The sequence below is a fragment of the Grampus griseus genome (genome assembly GCF_964374135.1).
Source record: "Grampus griseus genome assembly, chromosome: 1".
Lineage (NCBI taxonomy): Eukaryota > Metazoa > Chordata > Mammalia > Artiodactyla > Delphinidae > Grampus > Grampus griseus.
This window is the reverse complement of record NC_139017.1, coordinates 144,918,938-144,939,906: the sequence shown is the minus strand read 5'-3', so window position 1 is coordinate 144,939,906 and position 20,969 is coordinate 144,918,938. Positions and strand designations below refer to the sequence as shown.

Genomic DNA, 20,969 nt, shown 5'->3' with positions numbered 1-20,969 from the left:
ACCCAAAAGTCCAACACCTATTCTTCCATCCTCACTCTCAGCTGACGATCTTTCTTTTCACTAAGCAATCTGAAGAGAACTTCTTACAAGCTACCACCACCTCTATTCATTTAACTGTATTTGTGTCATTATACCCTGGCTTCTCTCCTGTTGTTACGTTTCTGGCAAAGATCAACCCCTCATTCCCAAGACTCACCCCACTCAAAAACACCACTTCAACAACTCTCCAGCCTCCTTCTTGTCCATTATCAATATTTCCCTCTCTACTGGATCTTTCCATCAGCCTATACATATAATGTTATTTCTCTCATTTAAAACAAAACCAAAAAAACACTCTCATCCCCACTTCTTCCCCTATTCTCTCCTTCCCTTCTCAAAAACATCCCTTGAAAGATGTGTTTATGCTTACTCTTTCTCTTCCCATTCTTTCTTAAATGTACTCCAATCATGCTTCTGTCCTACCACTCCTTTGAAACTGCCCTTATAAAGGTCCCCAATGACTTCCATGTTGTGAAACCTAGTAAATTCTCAGTCCTCATCTCATTTGCCCTACCAGCAAGTGAGATTTGGCTAGTTGAGCACCCTTGTTCCTTGAAACATTTTATCTTAGCTTCCAGGGGCTTCTACCATCTTAGTTTTCCTCCTGTCTCACTGACTCTTCCTTTTTAATCTTCTTTGCTGATGCTTCCTCATCACTCCAGGGCTCAGTTCTTAGACCTCTTCTCTTTTCTACCTTAATTAACTTCCTTGGTGATTTCATTCAGTCTCATGGCTTTAAATAACAACCTGTATGCTGACTACTCTCATTTTTCTCTCTCTAGCTTGGACCTCTCCCCTGAACTCCAAGCTCATGTATCTAACTGCCTACTACTTGGATATCTAACAGGCGTCTCAGATTTAACGTGTTGAAAACTGAGCTCCTGATCTTCCTCCCAAACCTCTTCCGCCTGCAGTCTTGTCTGTCTCAGTTAATGGCAACTCCATTCTTCTGGGTAGGATTTTGGGTGACTTCCAGTTGAGTGTGATGGGTAGAAGGAAGAATGGGAGAAATGGGACTGAACAGTTACAGGAATAACAGACAAGGAAGGAGAGTCTCAATTATGTCCTAGACTTGGGACTTACTGCTACTATGAGATACTAGCTGAGTAGCATAAATTTTCCCTTTCTTGTATGCAGCTGATTAAGAGACAGAGGAAAAATAAGTGGGTGTTTTAAAAAAGAACCTCAGGAGGAAGAGGCACTAACGTGCCCACTGTCTTGAGGACATCCTGAACTTAAACCCTGCCAGATAAATGAGATTGAAATGAGCAAGGACTAGACGAACAGGCTGAACAGTAATCATAAAACTGCTCCTGGCCCTGGATATGTAAAGAACAAACACAACAGACACCATTACCTACGGGCATATGGTCAATGCTCTATCCCAGCAAATGGGAAAAGGAGGAAGGAAATTCACTATGTATGATGAATGCTGTACATGTGAACAGTGTGGAGGAAGATAAAAGATTAAGAACTATTCTAGACTTTGAACTCTTCCCTACATTTAAGAAGCCAATTTACTTGTCCATAGTCTCTTGCCTGAAACCCCTAGGGCCAGATGTGTCTTGGGGGCAGAATTACTGGATTTTAGAAAGGTAACAAGTGCAGATACCATATAACTGTATCTGAATACCTTCAGGGTCACCAGGTAAATCCAAAAAGGTAAAAGTTGATTCTTACCAGAAACGTGGAATCCATTTCTGCTGTCATCAGCACTATGCCCTTTTCTTCCTTAAGTTCAGGGTAGTGATACAAAATCAGCTGGCTGGCTGCAGCTTCCCCTCGGGTCTGTAAGGAGGAACACTTAATCAAGGCTCAGTAAGGTGCCACCACAACAAAACTGCGACTTCACAGCAACAGAGAGTCTGGAGGGAATTCTGGCTCTTAACAGCCCCTTGGGTGGCTGGTGAGTCGGAGGACTAGCACGTGGCGGTGGCCAGGTCTGCCAAGGCACATCGAAACTGACAGCTTGCACAGTGTTATTTGTGTCTTCAATTGAAAAAGGTTTGGCTTTTCTCCCGGAAAATGTTTACAGTAGGCAGTGAATCCTTCATCACGGCCATATATTTAAAAACAAAACGGCACAAGCAGCTACCAGATCAAGTCCTAAATAAAGCAATATGCCTGTGTAATTGCCGCCTTTATGGACTAGTGCATTTCACAGTTGAAATCTACTCCCCTTGGCTGGCTCTGAGGACTAAGCTCTTTTAAGCTGTAGCAAACAGCTGGAGAGTTTGCACATGGGCCAGATTTGTAATGTGCAGTTTTAAAATATAATCTGGGTGGGAGGAAGGGGGGAAAGAAGAATGGGAACATCATAATTTCATGAAGAAGGGACAGGGCAGTGGTGACTAGACCTCACTCCAGACTAGGAAGAGAGGCTGGGTTCAAAGCCTAAGCCCTCATATAGTATAGAAGGAAACAACTATACATTCAAAAGATCTCTGGGTTTCATCTTTAAAATTTCAGCAAAAGTCCTTTTAATTATCAATACCTAATTATTGCTAGGGTACTCTTAATAATAGTTCAGCCTCAGTTCTCTCGAACGTACTTCAAATACACATCATTTTGGTCATAATTATGTTTCTGGATCTTTTTCCTATACTTGTATATGAGCTTCACGAAGGCAGTCCTAGCGTAGTTTCCAACACAACAGCATAATGGTTAAGTTCATAGACTTTGGAGTCAATAACCTGGAGTCAAGCAACCCCAGCTCTACCACTTACCAGCACTGTGAACTAACTTCTCTGAGCCCACTATTTATTTTTCTTTTCTTTCTACTTTTTTTTTTTTTTAAAAAAACAAACACAATATAACTTTTGGATATAATCACAAGGGCTACAGTCATGAGCAAATTCTCATTCTGTTTTGTGCTCCCTTTACCCCAACTTCAAAGCCACTATAATACATTCTTGTTTTTGCCAGATTCAGCCTCCAAATATAGAATGTCAATCCTAGTGATGATCTCATTTAAAATACTTTTATTTTAAAAGCTTCAAATGCTTTGGATCAAACTTCTTCATCTAATACTTGGGAGTAAAACAAAGAAAAAGGAAGGAGGGAAGCAAACAAAACGACATCTGTGAAATGAAAACTATGCATCTAGCACCTTAGAAAGTGCTGACCTGGTTAATAAAACACACGTAAGACAAAGAGCCTACCTTAAGGTTATAAAGATAACCATCACCACTCACCCATGTTTGTTAAGCGAGGTACATGCAGTAAATGTTATAGACGTATGGGGAAGAGAGCAGAGAGCCAGCAATAGTCAGAGAACGTGTTTTGGGATCTTTTCAATTTCTAGGTAGTGAGCGGGGCCTAAAAAGCTAGCCCAAAAAAGTATGACAATTCATCAGTGCTACAGCAAATCCTGCTGGTAGTTAGTACATATTATGCGTCCTCAAGCCTCAGCAAGGGCTCATAATAACACAGAGGGGTAGGCCTCCTTCATCTAGGGGCTGAGCACAGGCCACCTACCTGAATATTTATAAGTGCAGTGAAATGGAGTTCAGTACCTGTCCACTGCCCGACAAAAAACTCATAACCTTCCCTTCTTGGCAGTGCACAAAGAAACTGTGGGAAACAAATACATGAGGAGACAGATGAATAAATAAAATCATTTGCTCTATGTCCAACCACCTGTGTCATTCACTCCATTTCTTCAAAGTTTGGGTTTTAAAACTTTTTTTAAATTATGAAATTCATATGTATGTGATAATGTAACAAACACTCATGCACTTCCCAACCCACCTAAGAAAGAAGGCATTAGAGATCCAATTGAAGCTCTCTCTGTAAACCCATTCTAATTCCATTCCAGTATAACAGGTAAACTGCATTTGGTGTCTGTCATTCCCTTTCAGGTTTTTATACTTTTAATGTATAGGTATACATCCATAAACAAGAAACAGTACTGTTTGCATGTTTAAAAAATTAAATCGTATCAAACTATATGTATACTTTTTTTTAACATCTTTATTGGAGCATAATTGCTTTACAATGGTTATATGTATACTTTTGCAACTCGCTTTTTTTTACTTCACATCATACTTCTGAGATTTACTCATGTTGATAAGTATAACTTCTAATTCATTATTTTCACTGTTATATGGAATTTGACTACAGAAATTTACCACAATTTTATCTATCCTTCTTTTGATGAACTTTTGGGTCTTTTTCAATTTCTAAACTTTCTAATGCTGCTGCATTAATTTTTGTCACAATTATTGTAATCACTTCATATTCTGCTATCTGAGGCTGATACTGAAGCATGTCTCTAAACACCAAGAAATAATTAGTTTTATGCTCAAGATGAATTGGGGAGGAGTGGTGAAGAGAATGGTGCCAGAACCAAACAAAGTATAATCGGTCCAATATGCATTAGTCATGGAATTGTCTCCTTACTGCTAACCACCAAGGCTCTGTTTTATTATTATCACATGAGATAACCTCAGTGCCTAATGGGTAAACATTTTTTTTAAAGCTTTATTAAGGTATACTTGAACTATAAGTTGCATATATTTAAAGCGTACAATTAGAATCGTTGTGACATATGTATACAGTGAAACCATTACCACAACCAAAGCAATGAACATATCTATCATCTCTAAAAATTCCTTTGTAATTCATATCTCCCTCTCTCCCACTGCTCTTAAGCAGCTACTGACTTGGTTTCTGTCACTACTGGTCAGTCTTCATTTTCTAGAATTTCATATAAATGAAACCACAGAATCTATACTTCTTTTTGGTCTGGCTTCTTTCACTCAGCACAATTGTTTTGTGATCTATCCATGTTGGTGCATATATCAATAGTTCATTCCTTCTTATTGCTGAATCTTACTCCATTATATATGTATTGTATATGATGTATATGTACACACACACACAATTTCTTTATTCTTTCACCTGTGATAGAGTTGGGTATCTTCAGTATTTGGTTATTACAAATAAAGTTGCTATGAACACTTGTATACACGTCATTGAACGGACATATGCTTTCAGTTCCCTTGGGAAAATATCTAGGAGTAGAATGGCTGGGTCTTATGGCAGGTATATGCTTAACTTTTAAAGAAACTGCCAGACTCTTTTCTAAAGTGGTTGTACCATTTTACATTATTACCAGCAATATATTAGAGTTCCAGCTGCCCCATATCCTCACCAACATTTGGGATGGTCAATCTTTTTAATTTTAGTCATCTTAGTGGTATCTCACTGTAGTTTTAATTTGCATTCCCATTATGACAAATGATGTTGAACATCTTATAACTTCCATTGCACTTCATTGGTGAATTGTCTGACTCTTTTGCTCATTTTTAAATTGGGTTGCTTGTCCGCTTATAAAGTTGTAAGAGTTTTTAGTATATTCTATATACAAGTCACTTGTCAATATATGTTTGCAACTATTTTCTCCCAGTCCGTGGCTTACCTTTTCATTTTCACAACAATGTCTTTTGAAAAGTAGAAATTTTTAATTTTTTTTATTGTGGTAAAATAGACATAACAGTTACCATTTTAACCATTTAAAGTGCACAATTCAGTGGCATTAAGTACATTCACAATGCTGTGAAACCTTCACCACCATCCATCTCCAGAACTTTCTTCATCTTCCCAAACTGAAACTCCATATCCGTTAAACAGTAACTCCCCACCCTGCTTTCCGCTCATCCCCTGGCAACCACTGTCCTTCTTTCTGTATATGAATTTATTCTAGGTACCTCATATAAGTGGAATCATACAGTATTTGTCCTTTTGTGACTGGCTTATTTCACTTAGCATAATGTCTTTAAGGTTCATGAATGTTGCAGCATGTGTCAGAATTTCCTTCCTTTATAAGGCTGAATAATGTTCTACTGCATGTATGTATCACATTTTATTTAACCATTCATCTATCAGTGGACACTTGTGTTGCTTCTACCCTTTGGCTACTGTGACTAATGCTGTTATGAACATGGGTATACAAAGAGAAAATTTTAATTTTGATGAAATCTCATTTATTGATTTTTTCTTTTATGGTTTTGTGCTTTTTGTGAGGTATCGATACTTAAATCTCTGCCAAGCCCAGGTCACTAAGATTCAATCTAAGATTTTTTTTTCTAGATCATTTTTTTTTTTTTGGCGGTACGTGGGCCTCTCACTGTTGTGACCTCTCCTGTTGCGGAGCACAGGCTCCAGACGCGCAGGCTCAGCGGCCATGGCTCACGGGCCCAGCCTCTCTGCGGCATGTGAGATCTTCCCGGACCGGGGCATGAACCCATGTCCCCTACATCGGCAGGCGGACTCAACCACTGCGCCACAAGGGAAGCCCTTTTTCTAGATCTTGAGTTAATTTTTGGATACTGTGTGAGGTAAGAGTAGAGGTTCATTTTTTTGCGTACGGATACTCAAATTGTTTTGCACAATTTGTTGGACATGTGTTGAAAAGATTATCCTTTCTCTATTTAATTACCTTGGCACCTTTGCTGAAAAACAATTGACCACGCATACACTGGTTTACTTCTGAATTCTCTATTTTGTTCCATTGATCTATTTGTCTGTCTTTATGCTGGTACCACACTGTCTTCACTACTGTAGCTTTATGAAAACATAGTCTTGAAATCAAGTAATGTAAGTTCTCTAAATTTGTTCTTCTTTTTCAAAATTGTTTTGTTATTCTAGGTCCTTTGGATATCCAAATAAGTTTTTAAAATTGGCTTGTCAATTAAAAAAAAAAGAAAAAAAAAGCCTATTAGGATTTTGATTGGTATTATATTTTATCTAGAGATCACTTTGGAGAGAAATGACAACAATATTGAGTCATCCAACACAGTATATCTCTCCATTTACTTAGATGTTTTTTATTTTCTCTCAGCAATGTTTAGAAGCATTTTTTGAGAATCTTAGAAATTAGTATAGACACCAAGTCAGCTGATCCATCTCACCTATTCCCTTTCTCTTAGGTCTTCTGCCAGCTCCATACCCCAGCAACAATTTCTTAATTCCTTTTAGGTATATATAATCAAAATAGCATGGCCAAAGCTGAAAAGAAACCGCCAATAAAAGAGAAACTTAAAGGAGGCTGAAAAGATTAAGGTCTCAGGTATTGCTTCCAACATTCACTTCTATTAATAAATAAAGATCCACATCAGAAAGGGCTGAGACGTTTCAGAGAGCTGAACAGCCACAGGCTCATTGGGCCAAACCCACATGATTTCATAAGGCTAAAAATCTTACTTATCAGTACAATCAATATGTGAGCATCTTTGTTAAATAACTATAACATGTGAGATGGTATGGAGCATGAAGAGATTGGTTAGGAAACATCCTTGTCTGGCAGCACTGATAAGCAATCCTCATATGGTCACTGGACACTTACTGTTGGACAGGACTGAGCTCGGTTCCAGATCAAATCAAACTTCTCTTTCTGTAGGTTAGAAAAGAATAAAATTCAAAAACAAGAAAACATAAAAGGCCACAATCACATTTAAATTCACCAAGACTGAACTCTAGAACTAAAATACAACTAAAACAACCCCAAGTTCCATCATCTACAAATCCCTCTTACAACAAAGAGGAAAAAGTAGAGGTACGCTTTCCTGTTCAATATCAGAATTCTGTGTGAAGAGTGGATACTGCAAATGCTCTAACTCTTCAGGGGACTCTGCCCAGTGTCAGAGACAACAGGTCACTGAGTTTGTCCAGGGAGAGCTAAGAAGGCCTGTTCAAACAATGAGTCAGCATTGGAGACCTAAAATATCATGAAAAGTGCCGAGCCTTCTGAATGTTGCACTCATGAAAGGAAAGGGTATATATGTAAAAGATCTTTTTATTTTCTTGAAAGAAAACAAAAGATAGCAATACTCTCACAACAACCAAAAGGCCTGGCTTTATTTTTCCATCTGTAAGTTTTCCTCCTTAAACTTACACGTGTAAGCTCAGTATATATTTGGGTGCTTGATATAAACTTAACCTAAAGCTACTTCCTCTTCAGAGAAGAACAATTAAAGAACTAGCTGATAACCCAGTACATTAAATGCTTTCTTCTGGTAGAAGGCAGCAGGACATAAACCAGAAGAAGTCGGCAGCCTTCCTTCCCAGTCACAGATCTTAATGGTCAAGCAGTGGCCCGTTACTATCTCCAAGAAAGCAATTTTGAGAAAGGAAAAAAAAAAAAGCCACTTGCTAAGGGGAAATGCCAGAAAAAGACTAGGAGGAAGCTCCAAGTCAGCTCAGGTACAGGTCACTCATAGACAGGAAGGGAAGAAAGCTAGGCCAGAGGCCCTGTCCTAAATTCCAACAGCTTGGCTGGAAAACACCAAAAAGAAATAAAAGACACTTGGAAATTGCTCAGCAACATAAACTTACACCATGCTCCCTTGTCAGAGACTTGACTCAAAGAGACATTTCTAAACCAGAAAGATGAAAAACAAAAGCCATAAATATACCATATGGAGCTCCCAATCTTTGGTGCTCAGGGTATAATAAAAACCCTCAGAGCTACAAATGTAAGTTCTCAAGAGGCAATAAACATAGGAAAAGTAAAAGCAACTGGCCTGCTAAGGTTAGAGCCCTGACCTTCATGTTATAACACTCTAATTTTCCCCTCCAAACTACTTACAGGAATAACTGCGTAGACTGTATCTTTTGCTGCAAAATACTGCTGCCAAATCTGTACAAAAAAGAGAGAGTGTCTGTGACCATCAGTAACCTTTTCAACCTGTACCAAGAAGTGGTGACAGCTTTCATTGCTCAGAGTAATATGCTATTTGATAACAGGGAGGAAAACCCAACGTAACACTTTTATTACTAGTACATGATTACAAAAAAGATTTAATACAACCTACTCTTCTAGATGATTAAACTGTAACTCTTAATAACAAATTCCTATCAGAGAAACGGATTCTGAGACCTTGTTAATCACTTCTCCCAAGGTGTGCCTTGTGTGTAATAGACAAGCTTTTTTTTTATCATATGTTCTCTCTTCTCTCCCAAAACCCGCACTGTCCGGCCAACTGTGGGCCCTCTCAGAGAGCCAGGATCAGTCATTCGGAACCCAGGGTCTGAAGTCAGGCAGATCTGGACACATATCCCAGCTCTTATCATTTGCTGGCTCTGCTACTTTGGGAAAACTACTGGAAATCCCTAAATTATATCAATATACTCATCAATAAAATAGTAATATTAACCTTAGAGGATTACCGTGAAGACTACTGAAATAATGTTTGTGCTTAGCACAACAGAATTACAATGCAAACCAAAGCCAAGGTGCTCCGAGGGCAAAAAAGAGGCACTTAATCCAAGTTAGGGAACAAGTGGCAGAGGAAGGGACACTTGAGCTGTATCCTGAAGAATGATCAGGAGTTAGCCAGGTGAACAGGGAGTCTGGGAAGAAAAACAGGTAGGAGAGAAGATAAGAGACACATTCTAAGCAGAGAATGACAAGCAGTAGCAAAGGCATAGAGGTTGGGGAAGGCATCATAGCCAAGGTGACACCTGAGGGAGCTGGTGTTGAAGACTGGGTCACCTTCCTTTAGAGCTGCTCTGCTTTGTCAACATTCCCATGAAAATGGGGGGGGGGGGAGGGAGGCAACTGAAGATACTAATCAAAGTGTGATCTCACCAACACAAAGCACAGAAGGACTATTACCTCCTAGGACCTTACTCTATCAATGCAGTAAGGTTGCTTTTCTTTTTTTCCTTTTTTTTTTTTTTTTTTTTGCATGTCAAAACACTGTCTCATTTTTTTTTTTTTTTTTTTTTTTTTGCGGTACACGGGCCTCTCACTGTTGTGGCCTCTCCCATTGTGGAGCACAGACTCCGGATGCGCAGGCTCAGCGGCCATGGCTCACGGGCCCAGCCGCTCTGCGGCATGTGGGATCTTCCCACCGGGGCACGAACCCGTGTCCGCTGCATCGGCAGGCGGACTCTCAACCACTGCGCCACCAGGGAAGCCCTGTCTCCTCATTTTAAGGACAGCATATCCAGCTTATTTTTATTTAATTTGTATTAGAAGATAGTTTATGAATCCACACTGAATTTATGAGACTGACAGACGTTCCCTAACATAGTTGACCTTGGTTACTCAAAATTATATTAATGAACACAAATTCGTATCTAAAAATATAGGTCTAAATGATATTTGTCATATGATTATCAGGCCTCCTGGGCCTGGCTTCGCTCCCCCCTAAAGGACATGCCTGGTGTCCACTTTCTATTGGCACTTCTTCCCAAAGGCAGTTTGAGGTCTCCCGGAGACTTTGCATTAAGCCTCTATTAACAGAAGTTAGAACTCTGCGCTGTTTTCTTTTTGTTTTTCTGTCTTTCCACTAGGCTGAAACCCCTTGAGAGCTGGGGATTCTCTCATTTATTTCTATGCCTGGCACAGAGGCTGACATTTAATAACTGTCTGCTGAAATCAATGACACAGCGTTCAAGGACACCCACAGCAATTGGCACAGCTTCCCGTAAGGGAATATGATGCAGAGTCAAACAGACAAGGCTTTGAGTCCTAGCTCTGCCACTAAGTTGCTTCATGTCTTTAAGTTACGGTTTCCTCAGCTGTAAATTGGGAATAATAGCACCTACTTTATAAGGGGGTCATGACAATACAATGAAATAGTGTATATAAAGCACTAAGTACAGTACCTGACACGTAGTATACTGCTTTTATTATTATTTTGATTCTCTCAATATACCTAAAATATAATTCATGGAACTATAAGGAATGCCAATAAATAGCTTATTATATTCTAATTAAAGAGAGAAGAATCAGATGTGAAAATGTAAATAGCATTTACAAATGCTAATTCAAGCAATACGGAATGCCTGGTATATGGAATGACCAAACAAGCGGAATAGATCACACGTGGTTTGAAGGTGTCCAGGAAGCTTCCTGCAGAAGGTCCTAAAATAATGGAGGACTCTGAATGTCAAGCAAAGGAATATGGGAAGTCACTGAATATTTGAGAGCAGGTTACTAACATAATATTTATTTTTATTTATTTATTTAAAAACACAAATATAGCACTTATTCTGTGCTAGGCACTGTTCCAAGTACTTTATAAATATTAACTCATTTAATTCCCCAAATAACTCCATGAGGTAAGTATTATTATTATGTCCACTTTACAGATAGGGAATCTGAGGCCCCCAAAAGTTAACTAACTTATCAAAGTCATTCCGCTAGTAAGTGGCAGAGCTAGGACTTAAAACTGGCAGCTTGGTCCTAGAGTCTGTGTTCTTAACCAATACACTATGCGAAGTAGAACTTTAGGAGGATTGAACTGGTGAGGATATGATAGGGGGAGAGGGGGTGGGAGAAATAAGAGCAGGGAAACCTATTTAGAAAGGTAATCATCCAGGCATAGAGGAGTGATGATTTTAAATAAGATGTGGACAACAGGAATGAAAAAGAAAGGGGAAATGTCAGTTGATTAGATATATAGGAGTGAGACCAAGTTTTTGTATGCACTATTTTTCATGTAATTCATCACTTTTGTTTTCAATGATTGCCTTTCATTTTGGCTAGAAAGAGGTGTCAGGAAATGTATGCTCCTTTCTACTTTCAGATTTGGTTCACAGAGCACACATTTTCATAAAGTATGACAATTCATTTTCATTCATTACCTGTTTTATTTCTTCTGCAGTTTTGTCTTTCACCATCTCAATGTTAAAGATTGAACTGAGGGTCTGAAAGAGAAAATAAAAGGCAATTAACACCCACAATTAAAAAAATAAAACCGTTTAACTCTATCTGTAAGCCTTGTGGGAAGCAACATGGGAGGACAGTACAGCAGATCTTCAATAAGTGGAGAATGAGTATAAGAAAACCCACATGCTCAGAAAAGGGAGCCCCCAGGGCAGGTTTCACAGTTCTATTTTCAGGGGATATCTACTGGTACTTCCCAAATGTTTCACGCTCACTAATAAGTGTTGCAGCACTTTGCAGCTCCTAAGAGGAGAAAGTTCGGTTGTTACCTTTAACTGCTATTCTGCCAGAAGTGGCTCCTTATTTGCAAGTTAAATGACAGAGTAAACATGTTTTTATTTGATTTTTTAAAACTACTTCCTGGGACTTCCCTGGCGGTCCAGTAGTTATGACTCCACATTTCCACCGCAGGGGGCACGGATTCAATCCCTGGTTGGAGAACTAAGATCCCGCATGCTGCGCAGCGTGGCCAAAAAAAAAAATCTACTTCCTATAGAAAGTAGTAAGTAGTACACTACATTTCCTTCACATTTCCTCTAGCACCCCCAGGACCCACACTATACTAGGAGTCACATCAAGGTCACAACAAAAATTCGTAGAAATATCTCTCATCTCCACAGTTAGAAAATCACAAAATCACTGAACCACAGTAAATATGTTCAAACTTGCAGCCTCTTGTAATAGATGTTCCATATGAATTTACGCTTGGATATTTAATTAAAAACCTACCTTGTCCTTGGTGAATCCTCTGCTCATACGCTGTTTCCCCAGTGTGTCTGTCTGAAATATACAGTGGGACAGGATATTAATCTATACTTTTAAGAAGAAGACCACCCTCCCTAGGTGAGGTGCCCAATAACTCATTTAGTAATGTTGCACCTCAGAACTCACTTCTCTCCACTCTATACAGTAACTGTACATACTGTTCTAAGAGTTACTGTTTGTGAGACGACTTTTCTTTGACTGATTCTGAGATACAGAGATGAGAAAGGAGCTCTTTGTTAGTAAACACCGTCTACTGGTACTGAGAGTCCATTATATCCCTGCCACCATGGATGAGGGAATCCTTCTCAGAACAAGCCTACTCGGGTTTCCTGTGCTCTCTTTCCCAGTGAGCCACAGAGGAGGTAAGAATGGAATGATGTATTTTCCAAGCTGCTTCTTATCTGTGACAGCATTTCTGAAGTCAGGCAACCTCAGCAGACTATTGAGTCTTTTCTAGTACTCCATCTTAGTATTCCCTCCCTCAAATTAGACTCCCCCTCAAAAAAGGCCAGGAACAACTGAAAGTGATTATTTTCTCTCCTAGCCCACTCTCAGATAAAGGTCACGGCCAGGAAATACAATTTTGAGTTGTTTCTGACAGTAGGGATGTGTTGTTCTGAGTTTTCCATTCAATTTCTGTGCCTTTCAGAGAGGAGTGCAATCCACACCTGGGATTCTGAAGCTGAAACATACTTTCTGCATTAAACCCTGTTTTTCATTACTCTGTGCTTTAATGAATCCAAACCTTTCATAAATGATGTCGGTAGAACCAGTACCCACAAACTAGACAAAAGCGTGCTGTAGAAAAACCTGCTGGATACACCCTATGTGCCCAAAGTCTCAAGAGCAATTAATGAAACATTTAAAGCATGTCTACTACAGATGCTTTGGAAACCTATGGGGACCTGTTGTTTTGTTATCACAATAATTGACTGGATGGTTTCACCTGCATTTATGGGAGAGGCAGTGGCGCTAAATGAGCTGCAATTTTGCAGATGAGTTCTACATAATGAATTTTCCCTCATCCCACACAACTTTCCAATTCTAGCCAGACCTTCCCTCCTTCCTCCCTCCCTCCTTCCTCCCTCCCTCCTTCCTCCCTCCCTCCTTCCTCCCTCCCTCCTTCCTTTCCTTTCTCTTTCTTTCTCCTTTTTTATTCAATACTGAATTTTTCAGAAATGCAACTACTATGTAACTTCAGAGAAGACTGTACATTGTGGAATCTCATGAGGGTCACTGATAACAACACTGTTTATGGTTTGGGAGTTTTTATAATTACCAACATCCCGTACCAGTTTGCATTTGTTGCTTACGTATTCATGGTGATTCCATACAGAGGTGAAAGAACCTTATGACGGTACTAGGTCTCACAGCATAGTTGTGCCCAAGAACTTACATGCTGAAATCTGTATTTTATTTAAAAAATACTTCCCTTTATTACAGTTAAGGCATTATATTTATTTTTCCCCCTGAAATTATGTGTGTAGGTGGGTTATATTGTCTACATTTCATTTCAGGGTAGAATTAGAGAGAATTAAATACAATTTATTATAAAAAGGGGATGTTGGGTATCACGTGGTAGGGAACCAATGACTCAAAGTAAAGAAAAGGCTTTAGAAATGTAGCCATTAGCTATTAGCCTTCCTCTAGCTAGATAAGAAAGACAGTAAGTGAATATTTACCTAAGAGTTGCCATAATTTAAATTAAATCTGTACTTATTCTGCTCTTGTCATCGTAAAGCTGAATTTCTAAGTCTTGTTTCAAAAAGCCTTCCCAGATAATATTGAAAGTTTATAATACAGTAATATTTCCCATAGCTATTTATTTGTAATCTTGACACTATGTTTGCTAAAGGAAATTACATTTGATAAAATATTTGTAGTAGAAAGTTATTTGTTCATATAAAATTGTAAACTACGTTTATCACAGGTTGAATTTCTCCCCAACCTTGTAATGATTAACCCATTAACTATTCTTATTCTAATTAACTCAACCAGTTATTAAAAGACTGAGTGGATTCTCTTAAAATTTAGGATACCCAAGGCAAAAAAAGTTATTTTCCAAGTAAAATAAACATCTCTCCTTTTACAATGTAGAACCCCAATTTTCCACTGTAACTACCTTATTTCAGGCCCCTGCAGCCCACACCTGGATATATTCTCCCTGGCTTTGCCTCTCCCCCCTCCAATTTGTTCTGTACACCACCTTAGATTAGTATTTTTCAAATCATAGGTTGTGAAATCAATTTAGTGGACTGTAGCCAAAGTTTTTTAAAAGATGAAAATAATAATAAGAGTGCATTGCATGTATCAATAGTAAAAGTAAGCATTTGTTTCAGTTATAATTATATACATATATGTGTAATGAATTGCAATGTAAAATATATTTCTTACCGTGGGTTATGGTCAAAAAGTTTGAGAAGCACTGCATTAATCTTCCTATACAATTGTCCCCTGGTATCAGTCAGGGATTGGTTCCAGGACACCTGAAGACACCAGAATCTGTAGGTGCTCAAGTCTCTTATATAAAATGGTGTAGTATTTGCATATAACCTACGCACATCTTCCCATACACTTTAAACCATCATACTTATAATACCTAATACAATGTAAATTCTATGTAAATAGTTGTAAATACAATAAATGCTATGTAAATAGCTACCTGTAAGTGGTAAACTCAAGTGTTGCTTTTTGGAACTTTCTACAGTTTTTTTTTCCCCTGAATACTTTCTATCAGCTGTTGGCTGGATCCACAGATGCAAAATCTGTGGATGCAGAACCTGCAGATAGGGAGGGCTGACTAGACACAGCTTTCAACATGCTTTTCCCCAGCTCTGATTCTTGTTTAAGGGTAATAAGAGCTAACATGTATTAAGCACTTTTTCCCTCCCTGATCCCTACATGTGTGCCTTGACCACTCGACTATACCCCCTGGGAGCAGAGATTACCCTTTTCATCCCCTTATATCTCCACCATGACTACAGTACCTTGCCAGAAGGAGCAGTATACCATTTATGGATGGAGCTGATCCCCTCAATGAGCCCACTCCCAGGATAAGGGTCAGGGGTGGGGATGTAGAGCACTGGTGAGCCAACAACACCCAAAGGGGTAGGTCTTACCTTCTGTTCCACACATTTGATAAAGTCACCTTGCTTGGAGTGCCCCACTGGCTGCTTCCGAAACTCACTGCACTTCTCCAGTCGGGACTCAAAAGCAGTTGGGTCAGACCTGATCAAAGGTAAACCAAAGGATAAACAACCTGGGCCTTTCTTTCTTAAATAAATTTATTTATTTAATTTATTTTTGACTGCGTTGGGTCTTCGTTGCTGCACGCGGGCTTGTCTCTAGTTGTGGAGAGCAGGGGCTACTCTTCGTTGTGGTGTGCGGGCTTCTCATTGGGGTGGCTTCTCTTGCTGCAGAGCACAGGCTCTAGGTGCGCGGGCTTCAGTAGTTTTGGCACGCGGGCTCAGTAGTTGCGGCTCATGGGCTCTAGAGTGCAGGCTCAGTAGTTGTGGCGCACGGGCTTAGCTGCTTTGCAGCATGTGGGATCTTCCTGGACCAGGGCTTGAACCCGTGTCCCCTGCACTGGCAGACGGATTCTTAACCACTGCGCCACCAGGGAAGCCCGCCTTTCTGGATTTTGAAATAACAAAGCACCATGTTCCACTTTCACAGAGAGAGGACACAGTCAGAGGCTGAAGGATTTGTCTTAATTTAGTTAGGCCTGAGCACAGGCCTACAAATCAAGAAAGTGGAAAGAGAAATCCACTTATTCAACTGTTATTACTCCTCAAGGGGCCTGTGTAACATTTTTCGCCTGCAGGATATTCCCTAGGGTGACACAGGGCTTGCTCCCTCAGGTACTTACACTCTGGGTATTTGGAATTTAAATCCTTAAGATAGGAAAGGTACTTTGTGGTCATCTTGCTGGGTTAGATGCAAGAATCCTCAGGCAGGAATCCCAGGTGTCCAGCTCTTACTGGAACACATCTAATTCTTAGACATGTCCCTTCCCTCCCCGACTAGGGCAAATCTCTATTTATTCAGATCCCAGCAACTCAGAGGCTTCAGGCAGCCTCTTTTGCAGATTTAGCACCTGAGTTCTCCCTGACCCTCTCTCCAAAGAACCTGCTCCAGTTGATGGATCATCAGAATTTGTCCTTATGTCAAAATGGGGCTGGTCTTCAGGCGTCAAGTCCGGGTTGGGGCTGCCATCTGTTAAGAATGCTTCAGGCTGTGTAGCTGACAATATTTGGCTGTGTACACTTTGGTGAAGATGTCATCCAGGGGCTCCAGCTCCCAGGCCATGAGACCTGTAGTGTCATGGGTGACGTCTGCAGGCTCCAAGGGCATCCTGGTTACCCCTCTGGTCCTTCTTGGTCAAGGCAATGGAAGGCGCTCGTCCTCCATGTAACTCCTTTCTGGAGGTGTTGTCGAACACCACTCCCTTCACTGCCATGTACTTGGATAGATCATCCTTCCTTCCGGAGAAGGCCAGCTCCTCCTCGATGAAGAGCTGCACCAAGGGCCTCACCTGGTAGGGTGTGGCACCTGCCTGGCCAGGGCTGCAAGTACCAGGGCCTAGGTTAGTGTTGCCAGTGAGCAGATGGAGATGGTGAGGGGTGGCCCAGGCAGTGGAGCCCTGTGTACTCTCACCCTGGACATCTTTCATTACTAAAACATTTTGAGTCTAAGTCTACCTCTCTGTATCTTTCACTCCCCCAGGAACAAGAGAAAATGTCTAGTTCTTTTTATGAGTACCTGAAAATTGTTCTTATGTCACCTCCTAAGTTTCTCTTCTCTAGGTTGAATTTCTTCAGTTTTTTCAGCCTCTCTTCATATACATGATTTGTAAATCATTCCTTACTGTGGACCTGCTCTCTGGGCATGTTCGTTTATGCACACGCTAGATACAGTGGGCCTAAAGCTCTCACCAGTGTAGAGTGTGATGCAAAAACCCAGGTACTGGACTGGAGTGGGGTCAGCAGGGCACACAGCCTTGTCTTGCTGTTGGCTCACACTGAACTGGGGTTATAAGTGCTCCAAGAGCCCAGGTTTTAGTGAGTATGCTACAGCACTAACCAATCAGGACTATAATTCCTTTTAAAATATCTCACGATAGCCTACCTGTTGGTCTTGGGCCTCACGGTGAAGCTCTGTCTTGCCTCTTTCCTCGATGACTTGGCCCAGGTTCTACTGATCCTTTCTTGGCCCTGCTTTCACTGCATACCTCCCTTTTCCTCTACCTCATGTTCTTTTCCCTTTTGTAGCCGCAGTTTTCCCTCCCATCTCACTCAACTTCTTCTAGAACTTATTCCTTCCTCTCTCCCTTTCACTCATTCAACAAACTTGACTTGTTGTCTCTCGCCTGTTGGTTGACTTGCTGGGCTTCAGAGATACAGAAATAAATAAGAAAGAGTCCCTACCTCAAGGAGCTTACTATCTAGTAGGACAGAAGGACATGTAAATAAGTACATGAGAGTGCTACAGGTATTAAGATGAAAATTTGCTCAGATATTCCCAAATGGCTAAGGTCGTTTCAGGCTCTGTTGCTCCCCATACCTGGAACACCTGCCCCCAACGTCAGTCCTTTATTCCTTTGCACTGGGCCATAGAGCTAAAAGGAAGTTTTGGTATTAGATAAAGCTAGGGAGACTGGCAGGTACTAGAGCACAAGGGCCTTGCATGGAACACTAAGGATATGGAGTGGCCTTGGAAAGCCACTCTTTAGGAGACAGCAGTAGTATGTGTAAACACTGACACAGGAATGATCTAGTGGGGAAGGAAAGTAAAACCAGTCATTCATTTGTTATGAATAAGAATGAACAGGAGCTGTGAAGTACTCAGAATATTAGTAGACCACTCTTCTGAGATGCTTGTCTGTGAAAGGGATCAGTGAGAAAAGGCTGAAGGGGAATGTAGGTCAAGAAAAGGTTTTTAAGATGACAAATACTTGAGTATATCTGAATGCTGTTGAAGGAGAGCAAAAATCCTCATTCATTTATTCTGTCATTCTTTCAAAGAAAGATCATTATAGTAGCAGTGACATGGACTGAGGGTAGATGGGTCTAAGACCAGAAGTGAGGAAGACTAGTTAGAGCAGGGGTCCCCAAGCCCCGGGCCACGGACCGGTACCATTCTGTGGCCTGTTAGGAACTGGGCCACATAGCAGGAGGCCAGCAGCGGGCAAGCGAGCGAAGGTTCATTCTGTATTTACAGCCACTCTCCATCCCTCGCATTACTGCCTGAGCTCCGCCCCCTGTCAGATCAGCGGCAGCATCACTCTCATAGGAGTGCAAACCCTACTGTGAACTGCGCGCGTGAGGGATCTAGGTTGTGCGCTCCTTATGAGAATCTAATGCCTGATAATCTGAGGTGGAGGTGAGGCGCTGATGCTAGCGCTGGGGAGTGGCTGCAAATACAGAGTATCATTAGCAGAGAGGTTTGACTGCACAGAGACCATAATAAATCAATTGCTTGCAGACTCCTGTCAAAACCCTATCAGTAGGGACTTCCCTGGCGGTCCAGTGGCTAAGACTCCACGCTCCCAATGCAGGGGGCACAGGTTCAATCCCTGGTTGGGGAACTAAGGTCCCACATGCTGCACAGTGTGACCAAATAAATAAATGTCTTGGGGCTTCCCTGGTGGCGCAGTGGTTGAGAGTCCGCCTGCCGACGCAGGGGACACGGGTTCGTGCCCCGGTCCGGGAAGATCCCACATGCCGCGGAGCGGCTGGGCCCGTGAGCCATGGCCGCTGAGCCTGAGCGTCCGGAGCCTGTGCTCCGCAACGGGAGAGGCCACAACAGTGAGAGGCCTGCGTATCGCAAAAAAAATCAAACCAAACCAAACCAAAACAAAAAAACCCTATCAGTGAGTGGCAAGTGAAAACAAGCTCAGGGCTCCCACTGGTTCTGCATTATGGTGAGTTGTATAATTATTTCACTATATATTACAATGTAACAATAATAGAAATAAAGTGCACATTAAATGTAATGTACTTGAACCATCCCGAAATCATAACCCGCCCCCCACCACGGCAGTCTGTGGAAAAACTGTCTTCCACAAAGCCGGTCCCTGGTGCCAAAATGGTTGGGGACCGCTGAGTTAGAGGATGACTGCAATATTCTGGGTGAAGATGACAGAGTAAATTAAGGCTGTGGAAGTAGAGATGAGCTAGAACTCAAAGAAGTTACAGCATCAGTCTTAGGTTTCCTTTCCTAAGACAACTGTGCCCACCCTGCCAGATTCTCTCCCAAGTCCCTTCGATTTTCCCTTTTGATCTCTTTCAGCTCTTCCCAGTTCAACTCTTTGGACCCTCCAAGGCCCCCTTATACCCACCTCAACCTCCTCTAATCTCCAGGTCCTTCTCTCTGGAAGGTGAAGGGTAGTGTTAGGAACCCCGGATTCCAAGTCAGAGAAATCCCAACCAGCTGTGTGACCTTTGGCAGGCCTCTTACTCTCTCTGATCCTCAGTTTTCTCATCTTAATGAGAGAGTTCAACTGAGAGCCAACTGTAACACTATTAATCTTTGATGCCCTGCCCCCACCCAATCTCCTTTCCTTACAGTCAGGGTCCTCAGCTAGAAGCCTGGGAACCCGAGTCCTAGGACAAGGCTCAGCTGCCTCAATAGGTGACCTTGAGCAAGTCAAGTCCCTTCTCTGGAAGGCTCCATTTTTCCCATTTCGATAATGAGTACAGGTTTCTCGGAGTTGCCTGCCTCTTAAGGGCTGTCGTAAGAGTCGACCTCAGCGTTTTGAGAACTAAAGCAGACAGAAAGACAACTGGGGCTTCGCAGAGACTCCCGGCTCTCACACTAGCTGTGTGATCTTAGGCAAGTGACCAAGCCTCTCTGAGCCTAGATAACCATCTGTATAGTGGGGACAGTGCCAGTGATCCTCTAGCAGGGCTGCTGGAAGGGCTGAGAGCGCCAGATACAGATACACCAGGAGCGCGGGCCGAGCGCCGCCCCTCCTCCCTGCCCGCCGCCCGCCGCCGGCCGGGTCCGCACCTGCGCAGCTGCTGGATCTTGTCGCGGTAGCGGTCGTAGAAGGGGTTAGCCTCGATCTCTTTCCCGACCCCGCTGCCTTCGACGCCCCCCGCGGGCCGGCCCGAGCCGCGGCGCACCGGGAACACGCGCAGCTGCGCGGGTGACACGAGCCCCAGGCCCAGGGCGCGGCTGCGCACCGCGCACAGGCCGCGGTAGAGACCGGCCACCTGCAGGACGGCCGGGCCCGCGCCACCCGCTGCCGCCACCACGGCAGCCATGGCTGCCCCCGCCTCCTCCTCCTCCTCCTCCCCGGGCACTTCGGCCTCGGCCCGCGGCCCGCGCGCCCGCTCCATTGCCCTCCGGGTCCGCCGCGCCCGCGCTCCAGCAGCGAGGTTCCGCGCACTCAAGGTTCCGGGAGCCGGTGAAGGGCGCGGTGGGAGGCAGGGGGTTCGCCGCTCCTGCCCCGGGCCCTGCCCGCGCCCCGCGTGCTCTGCAG

General features: G+C 42.3%; 1 protein-coding gene across 3 annotated transcripts in view; it reads right to left on the bottom strand.

The window, feature by feature from the left end:
- ATPAF1 (ATP synthase mitochondrial F1 complex assembly factor 1) overlaps nt 1-20,826 on the bottom strand; it is a gene marked incomplete at its 5' end in the record, with an annotated part of 38,724 nt that extends 17,898 nt beyond the window's left edge. For all 3 annotated transcript variants that reach the window (XM_082655517.1, XM_082655519.1, XM_082655518.1), the window contains 8 exons: nt 1,720-1,827; nt 3,517-3,612; nt 7,388-7,435; nt 8,630-8,680; nt 11,638-11,700; nt 12,449-12,499; nt 15,604-15,712; nt 20,495-20,826. In XM_082655517.1, coding sequence (XP_082511643.1) covers nt 1,720-1,827; nt 3,517-3,612; nt 7,388-7,435; nt 8,630-8,680; nt 11,638-11,700; nt 12,449-12,499; nt 15,604-15,712; nt 20,495-20,826 — 858 coding nt within the window. The remainder of the gene's footprint in view (nt 1-1,719; nt 1,828-3,516; nt 3,613-7,387; nt 7,436-8,629; nt 8,681-11,637; nt 11,701-12,448; nt 12,500-15,603; nt 15,713-20,494) is intronic.
- Between the last annotated feature and the right edge of the window lie 143 nt (nt 20,827-20,969).